Source organism: Quercus lobata, chromosome 4, assembly GCF_001633185.2.
Source record: "Quercus lobata isolate SW786 chromosome 4, ValleyOak3.0 Primary Assembly, whole genome shotgun sequence".
In the NCBI taxonomy this organism is placed as follows: Eukaryota; Viridiplantae; Streptophyta; class Magnoliopsida; order Fagales; family Fagaceae; genus Quercus; species Quercus lobata.
Window position 1 is genome coordinate 49,903,853 of NC_044907.1, and position 10,835 is coordinate 49,914,687.

The window sequence follows — 10,835 nt, forward strand, 5'->3', positions numbered from 1 at the left end:
GGTTATTTGAAATAGACCAATTGTTTGAACATTTGGTGTGTCAATTGAACACGACAAAGTTGGTCTCACCAAAACGTGAGTTGCTGGTAGAGCTTTGGAGTACTGAAACTATAATTGGTTCACTTTAAATTTTATTGTTCTTTAAATCACTGGCCTGGACGCACTTTCTCTTGGGCAACAGTGCCCAAACCATAATAAATGCTGGCAAGGATGGCCACAAGGCCTAGCATCACAGGCAGATTTGGAAGGGATTTCGGACCAACAGATGAGGTGGGATTGACTCCAGAACCAGAGGGACGGGAGGAGTGAGAGAGCTGCAGGTCATACACTGCCAGAGAACCAGCCCCTTGACCACCAACAGCAGGAGGAGCTCTTGAATTCTCCATACTCACTCCTGAGGATTTTTTAAAACTTAGGAAAAAATGAGAGCCAACTCTAGAAAAAAATATTTACCACAATTTTATCTACAGAGTTATCTATCCCACTCTTATCTTGGCGCTTTTCAAAAAATCAAAGAGACAGTATGAGGCAAAAGAACAGCTAACCAATTACACAATTTGAAGAAAAAAAGATAAATGGCAGTGCAGTTTCTAGTCCAAGCCCACTCCATTGTTGTCCACCACGGAGCCAACCTTAGAAAATCTAATGAAAGCTGTTCAAGACTTGACTAGTCAGATTAAACAAATGAAGAACCAACTTCCTTCAATGGGGGTACCAACGGTGACAGAACACAATGAGATTACTACTTCCCACATAGAAGACAGATAATGGGATCTTGGTGTTGACTCCTTGTGGTTTTCTTTGCTTGGTGCTGACCCCTGGGTTCTATCTTTATTTTTCTTGTTGCAAAGTTTTGGTTTGTCTTGCATCACTAGGTCTTACTCCACTTTGGTTTGTTGTTGTGCATGTAGTGATAAAATGGATGCTGTGAACCTTGCTCTCATTTTTTTTGTTATTTCTTTCTTTCTTCCTTAATTCAAATTTCCTGGTCATTAAAATCAGAAAAAAAAAAAAAGAAATTTTTCTGGATATGATTATTTTCCTGTTGGTGGATATGTGTATGGACATGTTTGTTTATGAGTAAGAGGTTCTGTTGACTTTTATGGGATTGAATCTGGTCTTGCTTGGTGATTTGTATGACCTAGAACCATTTCATGCTGACCGATTGAAGAGTTGGCAGTATGTGGCTGATTGCATGTAGCACATCTTATGAAGTTATTTGACATCTTTTCTTGCCTTATCTGTTGCATATTCATTTTTTTTTTTTACTTGTTTACGGATATACATGTAATTTGCAAATGGCTATCTTATATTTCATCGGATTATATTTGGCTGCAGAGAAGGGGTAGGGCAGGACGTGTGCTACCTGGTGAATGTTTCCACCTGTACCCCAATTGTGTTTATGAAGCTTTCTCCGAATATCAGCTTCCTGAACTTTTGAGAACTCCTTTGAACTCTCTTTGCTTGCAAATTAAAAGTTTGCAAGTTGAAAGTATAGGAAATTTCTTGTCTTCAGCTCTGCAGCCACCAAAGCCATTGGCTGTAAGTAATATTGCTTATTGATTATCCCATGCACTTTTACTGATATGTTGCTTTGTACTTAAATTTAATTGAAAATGATGCCTTTTTTTAATTGTTCATGTCATTAATATTTGGATATTATTGTTTTGGAAATTTCTTAATTGTGATATTTCTTTTGTAACCCTTCAATGTTAAGTAGTGCAGTGATTTGATACTTCAATTTTATCATTTACCTTTGAGTCAATGGCGTAAATTGACAACTTCAATGGGATGACAGGTACAAAATGCCGTTGATTTTCTGAAAATGATTGGGGCACTAGATGAGAAGGAAAGTCTGACAAATCTTGGTTAGTCTCTTGACTCTTGTCAGTTTAGCTTTTTGTACTTAATTGTGTTCATCATTTGTATATTTTTAATGGTTAATTCATTGTTCTCACTCATTTTTTCTTTTTGTAATATCCATTCAGGAAAGTTTTTGTCCATGCTTCCAGTAGATCCCAAGCTTGGGAAAATGCTAATTATGGGTGCTGTCTTTCGGTGCTTTGATCCTGTTCTTACAGTAGTATCTGGGCTTAGTGTCAGGGATCCTTTCCTTTTGCCCCAAGACAAAAAGGATGTAAGTACCAAGTTCAACATATGAGCTGTTGATGCATCAAAGTCTTTTCAACCTCTTCTTCTTTATCTTGATGCGTACCTCTGTAATTATGAACATAGACCTGTACTGATGTAGGACAACCTAGGCTTCCCACCTAGATTAGTCCTACCGAAGAACCTTAGGCTTCCCACCTAAGGTGTTTGGAATCACCACCAAACAAATAATATGCAATTTTTGCAAATAATCTCAATAATAATAATAATAGTCTGTCCTACAAAAGAAATCATTTGAAGCTTTATATGCAGCTTCTAGGAATCACAAAAATAAGGATAAACTCTCCTAAACAAATCCTAAACAATTTCAAATACTAATCTGATAATCCTAAACAATCTCAAATACTTATCCAATAATCCTAAACAAATGATAATGATAAACTACTAATTTTAACCAAACTCAAATACCAATCCAAACTAAACAAATAACTATGTTACAATCTGAAATTATCCACTGAAAATCTAAAATGAAATATTGAAATAACTTTTGGTTATGCTCCTACATTATACTCCCCTGGTTTAAGAAAACTCGACCTCGAGTTTTGTAGTGATGAAGAATTAAGACTTTGGTGCTTAATACTTCCTTCAAATCAGAAATCACCCTAGGAAGCACTGAGAGTAGAATAACCTTCAATTCCATTACACCATAGAACTCCTCTGGAAACACAAAATCAATGTGTTGAACAGGCACAATTTTATCTTGAATCATAGTATCAACCTTTTGGACTTCAACAACCTATAGATGTTCATCAACCTCATGGATCATGAAGGGCTCAATACCACTTTCATCAGAATCAACCTCCTCATCAAGTGCACCCTCTAAATCTTCGCTCACTTGTTGAAATTTCTCTTCTTGTGTAGACTCTATAATAGGTTCTTCTTGCTGCATGAATGTTGAAACATCATCTATTGGCACTTGTACCTCTATTTCAACATTAGTCTTTGGTGGAACCTGAGCATCCTTTTTCTGAGTAGAAGAGTCTAGTAAAACCATTATTTTTCTTAAGTCTTGAGCTATGGCAGTGAGTTCTTGACGGAAGGATGAGGTGTTTTCTTGCTGAATACTGTCTCTGTGGTGTAGAAAATTCCCATGAGAGGATTGAGGTTGATAATTCTCTTGATAGCATTGGGGGACATATTTCTCTCTAAGTATTTGTTTCATTTCATTCCAATCAGTTATGGCAGGCTTGCTCCTTCCTTTGAGATTATTCTCAATACTACGCCATAAGTCTCTAGCTCTACTTCTCAATTTCAACCTGGCGAACCTAACCTTATTAGCATTTGGCAGACATATTTGATCAAAGAATTGATCCATCTCATCTAACCAATTAATGAAGGTCCATGGATCTGGACGTCCATCAAATATTGGTGCTTTTGAGACTACCATGATTCACTGGAATGGACTTTCAACAATCTGAAATTAACATGGGCTTGGTAATCTGGGCTTTGGCTGGTGCTCTGTACTGATCATTATGTGGGGCTTGATAAGCGTGGCTTGTAATTGAACTCTAGTGTCTGCTGGAACTTTTCTGCCTTTGACTTTTTTTTTTTTTTTTTTGAAATACAATAAAGAAAGACTACAATATAAAACGAAAATCTACCAGTGTCAAACAGTAACACGTCAAATTGAAACATTTAACACTGAAACTAAAGAAACTAGAAACAGAGGAAAACGAAAAGAGAAGAAGCGGTGGAGCAAGCACGAAACATCGCTGGAGTCGACGGTGAAGAGGCGGCCTGGGCTCGTCGGCGATGACTGTCAACGGCACTCGAAGGTAGAGATCGGAGCTGGTGAGTCAGATCTCGGAACTCGTGAAGCGGCATGGTGGGAGTGATAGTGACGGTGTGTCGGCAGCGGGTTGTGCAATGGCGTCATTTCGTTGGTGGGATCGGTGGCTTGGTGTTGGCTTTCAACTCTCTTGTTCTCAATCTGGCGGGTTGAAGTTGTGGGTCTGATTTTTTTTTTTTTTTTGGGTGGAATTTATATTCTCTATTTTTGAGTAGTAACGGCTTGGTTTGTGGTAATTGCAAAGATCTTGTGAGGCATACTTGGAGTGTTGCTCATAGAGGGTTGTACGGGTGGTTGGGCCGTAGAGTTGATCAAAGTGGCTAGATGTTTTTCTTGTTTGGCTTGAAAGGCTGGGTTCACGGTGATGCTGGATTGACAGTGATTGAAAGAACGATGGATTTTGGGTTGCTGAAAGGGGCGATCGGGTTGGGCTCTGATACCAAGTTGATGTAGGACAACCTAGGCTTCCCACCTAGATTAGTCTTACCGAAGAACCTTAGGCTTCCCACCTAAGGTGTTTGGAATCACCACCAAACAAATAATATGCAATTTCTGCAAATAATCTTAATAATAATAATAGTCTGTCCTACAAAAGAAATCATCTGGAGCTTTATATGCAGCTTCTAGGAATCACAAAAATAAGGATAAACTCTCCTAAACAAATCCTAAACAATTTCAAATACTAATCTGATAATCCTAAACAATTTCAAATACTAATCCAATAATTCTAAACAAATGATAATGATAAACTACTAATCCTAACCAAACTCAAATACCAATCCAAACTAAACAAATAACTATGTTACAATCTGAAATTATCCACTGAAAATCTAAAATGAAATATTGAAATAACTTTTGGTTATGCTCCTACATTATGTACCTTGGGCATTGTTTCAAGTATAGTAGTATACATCTGTGCCATGTAAAACTAATCAGCAAAGACAATGTGAAGAAGTAAAAGAAAATAAAAGTGGTGTCAACTTTAAAATTAGTATTCCACGGTAGAGTGCATTGCACTCTTTCTGCTTCCTGTTCTCTATGCTTAATTGGATAATGCCTCTTGAAACGTTATCTGATAGTTTTTTTTGTCATTTTTCCTTCCCAAACCAATTAATTGCAACTGGTTTTTATTCAACCAATTCATTTTACTTAAACTAGGCTATACAAGAGTTCAAAACAATTTTATAGAAAATTAGAGGTCAAAGCAGGAGGAAGTTCTTAGGTCTGTGAGATGAAAAGAAAACATTTACTTGCTAAAAGAATCTTGAAATGAATAATTATCTTGCCATTTAGCTGCCAATTCTTTTACAATATTCATATCAAACATCAAGTACATGTTCATTTCCTTCTGTTTTCTTCTCTTTCTAGTTATAGGATACCCTGGTTGCTTGAGATACCATGTTCCTAGGAGTCCATGACAATCACCATTGATGGGTCAAGTGGTTTAACAGTTAGCCAAAAAAAGAAAAGAAAAGTGGTTTAACCACTCTAGCAGGTCTAGTTGACCCAAGACTTCTGTAAATTCTGGAAAAATGTAATGCTCTACTAATTATCCTACAATAATTATGAAGCTCACGATGCTTTAGTTGGTATGAACTAGAAGTTTAGCTGATAAGGAGAAGGATGTCTATATAAACGTCTGATGTTGGTTCATTTACTTTTTCTTTGCTTGTTGAAGAAAGAGTTTCTTATACTTTCAAGCAGTTAAATTAAAGTCCAAGCTATAAACAAGGGCCCTCAGAAACCAGAGATCTGTTAAATAGGTACAGATGGGAGATGATAATATTGAATTGATTTGTAATTGTATTGTGAGCTTTCAAAGTGGAAAGTTCCAGGAGCTTAGCATAAACAGTCAGGGCTCTTTACAAGTTACATTACTTTAGTAACTCCTGGCTTAAACTCTTTGTCAGTACATTTATAAGCTAACCTCCTTAAAGGCAGGAATAAACTGTTACTTGTATCAACTGAGGCACTATACTGGTCACTTCGTGTCCTGTTCATTTATTCTATATGATTACAGTGCTTGTTAACCTATACACACTTGAATATTTTTCCCAGTGTTCATGAATTGTTCCTTTGAGTTACCAATTACCAATTGTCTTGTCACGCATAGATTGTGGAGAAACACATTAACTAATATTTGCTATTACCTCTCTGATTCAGTTGGCAGGGACAGCAAAGTCTAGATTTTCTGCAAAAGATTACAGTGATCACATGGCTCTTGTTCGTGCGTATGAAGGATGGAAAGATGCGGAAAGAGAAGGATCTGCATACGAGTATTGCTGGAGGAATTTCCTCTCTGCCCAAACACTTCAGGCTATCCACTCTCTTCGAAAGCAGTTTAGCTTCATTTTGAAAGATGCTGGCTTGGTAGATGCAGATGCAAGCATTAACAACAGACTAAGTCACAACCAGTCATTGGTTCGTGCAATTATATGTTCTGGCCTCTTTCCTGGCATTGCATCTGTTGTGGTAAGGTATCTGTACATGGAAGTGTACTTTCAGTTTTTTATTATAAAATCCTCAGTTTAGTAGTTGACTTATATTGTTTTCTTGCTACATGTGCAGCACAGAGAAACATCCATGTCTTTTAAAACAATGGATGATGGCCAGGTTTTACTCTATGCGGTAAGTGTAAAAGTGGCAACTCCTTACCAAAACAATTTTTTGGGGTACTAAATGGTAGTGACTTTAGGTGAATTTTTATTTTATCTGCTCAGTTGCTATAAATTCTGATTTAATGAAATCCAATTTGCATGATACAATGTCAATAGACATCTAAATTTCATTTAACATGACATGATTTAGATCTTATTTAGAAGGGACCTTTTTCTTAAGATCAGTTCTGCAGGATGAAGCTGTTTTCCATGGTTGTCTCTATTTTATGATACATGGTTCATAACATACAGTACAATACAATATATCTGAGTTGCTGATATGAATCAGGTCTAGATTAAAAAAAAAAAAAAAAAAAAAACGTCCTGTTTACATTTTCTGCATATTCTTAAATTTTTGTGGGACATATTAATTGAGGCTTACAATAAAACTCTCCTTATTTGTTCATATAGTGGTACTAGTTTTGGGGTTGTACTTTTAGGTTGGGAATGAAGCATAAAGAAACAAATACCTTTTGCTTATTTTTGCCTTCCGTTCAAAAATGATAAGCAGGAAAAATCTCTCTCTACAGCTTTATAATTGTATATTTTCTGCAACTGTAGCCTGGTTTACTACAAATGTCAATGGCATCTGAATAATTTGTGGCTGAGAGGAAATTTTTTTTGATAAGTAAATAATTTTATTTGAACATAAGAAGGGAAGGAGACTTACAAGGGATGTGACTCTATCCCTTTCAAAGGAATACAATCACAAAGTAAAAAAATCTATAAAGTCAACAAATGACATTTAGGGTATGCTACCCAAAGCAGTCATCCAATCCTACAGAGACCTCAAAAGACACTCTTTGATTACAAAATTTGTCTCTTACACCATCAGAAGTCTTCCTTTGTGCCCGCTAATTGCCCCAAATAGTCCACATAACACATGAAGGAAAAACTAGCATACAACATGTTTAGACATGTTGGGTTCTTTTCCTAAAGTTACTTCAACGTGAAACTCAGTTTTAGAAAAGATGGAGATGCTTGGCTGGATGAAAAAAAAAATTTTAATTTATCAAAGGGAGGCTGTATTACACTACTTAAAAGTACACTCTTTAGTCTCCCAACACATTTTCTTTTTGGTTCACTATACCTACTCATGTGGCTAATAGAAAGTAGAAGATTCAAAGGAACTTTTTGTGGAGAAGGGGAGGTGGAGATTTTAGGTTTAGGAGTGAGGATAGTGATTGCTTTTGGAGATCTGTTGTGGCTGCAGAGGGAAAAGATGCTTCAGTATCTTCTTTGATTGGTTTTCATGGGGAGGATGGGTCTCATTGTTGGAATCTGAGATTTATTTGTAATTTTTATGATTGGGAGTTGGAGGGCTTGGATTTTCTGATGGACCTGTTATACTAACCTTAACTTGTTTGGAGGTAATGATTGTGTGAGATGGCTTCTGAGTAGCCATGGTAAAATTTAGTCTTTGATCTTATTATGATTATTTAGGAGGCTCCAGCAGCACATGTTTTCCTTGGAAAAGTATACAGAGTAATAAGACGCCTAAGCAAGTGCCTTTCTTTATGTGAACAGCTACCTTGGGTAAAATCATGACTATAAGACAATCTTAAGAAGGTCAATCTTAAAAAGAGTAATACACCACCGGTAATTTGTGTTGTATGTACAAAAGAAGTGGTGAATCTGTGAACCATCTATCACACTATTGCACAATTGTTCATAATTTGGAGTCCTTTGTGTTTTTTTGTTTGTTTCTGTTTTTTGTTTTTTGTTTTTTGTTTTTTGTTTTTTTTGTTTTTCGATTTTTTTTTTTTTGTGTGGTGGCTTTTGTGGTGCATTAAGTGGGGATTTTTTTAACACTTTAGCTGATTTCATGGATCATTTGAATTGACTTGTGTAATTTTTTAGGAAGCTCTCATATTTAACTTTCCTTTTCTTAGTAAGTGCACATAAGTACATCTGTTGACATACGCATTCATATATTTGTACGCACACACCCTTGGTGGGGGGGGTGTTGTCTCCCTAAAACCATGCTGGATTTTCAATGCACATAAGATTCAAGGATATACTTATATATCTATCCCATAAGTTATGGGTTTTGAGCGCCCATTCAGTGCATAAATTTTTAAATTGTGAAATCTGTAAAATCAAATTCTTGTCTTTTAAAGAGACAAAGGGAGGACTTGACAGATATCTCTCTAAAAGCCTTTCTGGTTTATCAGTGTACTTGGGAATTCAAGGATGTTCTTCAATTTCTATCCTGGAAGTTGTGGGTTTTTACTTCCCTACAGTGCCTAATTGTTGGATTGCAAAAACTGTAAATTCATGGGGAAAAAGTTTTTGGATAAAAAACGAGACTCGTTTTTGAAGACTTATTTTAATGCAGTTGTTATGGATATAATAATTTCTTATTGGTATTTTGATCCTGTCAAAATTCTTTGGTATCAAGCAGTTATTTGATATATGTGAGGGTTTTGCTTCCAAATTCTGTCAATGCACATAAATTCTTCAGTATTGAGCAGTTATTTGATATATACGAGGGTTTTGCTTCAGAATTCTGTCAATGCACATTACCAGACAATTCCTTACCCATGGCTGGTGTTTGGTGAAAAAGTGAAGGTCAATACAGTTTTCATACGAGATTCCACTGGTGTATCCGATTCCATACTGATGCTTTTTGGTGGTGCTCTAAGCCAAGGTGTACAGGTGAATTACCTATATACATATCTATAATACCTTTCGTTTTTTTGAAGGAATTTGAGTCTGGGATTTTAGTGTATCTAATCTCTTGTTATTTCAGGCTGGCCATTTGAAAATGTTGGATGGGTACGTTGACTTTTTCATCGATCCTAGTATGGCGGAGTGCTACTTGAAGCTCAAGGAAGAACTTGAGATTCATATCCAGAAGAAGGTTAGGAAACAACAGTAACATCACAAGCATATTTTGATATATTGCTTACTGCCTGACATTTTCTATTTATTGTAATGGTCTACGTTATTTAAGTAAAATGAGAGGAAGGTTTCACTAATGGATATTGTTTTTGCTCATAATGCCCTTGTGATGATGCAGCTTGAAGATCCTAACCTTGACATTCACAAGGAGGGGAAGTACCTTATGCTTGCAATTCAAGAGCTTGTATCAGGGGACCAATGTGAAGGTAGATTTGTATTTGGACGTGAAAACAAGAAGCCGAGGGAGTCTAATGAAAACAGGTTCACAAAAGATGGAACAAATCCTAAGAGCTTGCTACAAACACTGTTGATGAGAGCAGGACACAGCCCCCCTAAATACAAAACGAAACACCTTAAGACAAATGAGTTCAGGGCGCTGGTAGAGTTCAAGGGAATGCAATTCGTAGGGAAACCCAAGAAAAACAAGCAGCTTGCAGAGAGGGATGCTGCTATAGAGGCACTAGCCTGGTTGACTCACACTTCTGACAACAGTAGGGACGGAGATGATCACTCTCCACCTGATGTCACTGACAACATGTTGAAACTTCTTGGAAAACGCAGGAGATCAAAGGGCCGTTGATGATGCCTTCTCCTCAAATTTACTTATTTGAGATGTTACCTTCCATGGTTTATTGTCCCTGTTTATGCAATGTTGCCCTTACATGAAAATATAGTATAGGGTCAATTATTTGAGAGGTGAGCTTAACTGCACAAGCGTGCTTCCTCGTTACTGATTAATAATTGACATCAATGGAGGAAATATGAATCTCCCAGTGATATATATACCATGTACTATTAGAGTGGGAAGAAAAAGTTGTAAAATTAGGATTTTTTTTTTTTTTTGTTCTTTTTTAGTTTTCATGGTAGAGGAGAAGGAAAAAAGGGGGTGTTGGGGGGGGGGGGGGGGGGTAGTTGAGATAGTGGAAATGTGATTTATGTATATAAGAATCTTTTTTGGTGGTCAATTTTGACAATTTCTTGGCTACATTTTATGTAGTAAGAAACTGAATCACATTGATTTCTGTAAATTTATTGTCTAATTACAATATAACTTGTAATTTACAGGAACTGATTCGCTGAACTCAAAAATTTTTTTTTTCCTTTTTCTTTTTTTGGGCGTGGGGTGTAAAAACTAAAAAGTAAGTTTGTATTAGAGGCAAAAGATAAGAAACAAATTCGTTGAGCCTGTCAGTTCACATTGGCAGACAACAAATACTTTGCTACATCGCCAATAGGCTGAATGAAGATAATAGCATCTTCTTAAATAATTAGACTAGGATAGTCTAGTTTAATTGCCTTTGACACTCCCAAGTCTT

General features: G+C 36.5%; 2 protein-coding genes across 4 annotated transcripts in view; one reads left to right on the top strand and one right to left on the bottom strand.

Moving 5' to 3' along the window:
* Positions 1-10,405, top strand: part of LOC115985511 (DExH-box ATP-dependent RNA helicase DExH3) — a 28,268-nt gene extending 17,863 nt beyond the window's left edge. The window contains exons 12-19 of one of the 3 annotated variants that reach the window (XM_031108449.1): positions 1,339-1,542; positions 1,799-1,868; positions 1,989-2,137; positions 6,122-6,430; positions 6,527-6,586; positions 9,121-9,273; positions 9,368-9,478; positions 9,638-10,405. In XM_031108449.1, the coding sequence (XP_030964309.1) occupies positions 1,339-1,542; positions 1,799-1,868; positions 1,989-2,137; positions 6,122-6,430; positions 6,527-6,586; positions 9,121-9,273; positions 9,368-9,478; positions 9,638-10,099 (1,518 nt within the window). In that variant the 3' untranslated portion in view covers positions 10,100-10,405. The other 2 variants (XM_031108450.1, XM_031108451.1) reach the window with 2 other exon arrangements.
* LOC115985512 lies at positions 2,250-3,740 on the bottom strand. The gene has a single exon (XM_031108452.1). The coding sequence runs from the start codon at positions 3,554-3,556 to the stop codon at positions 2,906-2,908; it is 651 nt and encodes a 216-aa protein (XP_030964312.1). The 5' UTR covers positions 3,557-3,740; the 3' UTR covers positions 2,250-2,905.
* Positions 10,406-10,835: the final 430 nt, after the last annotated feature.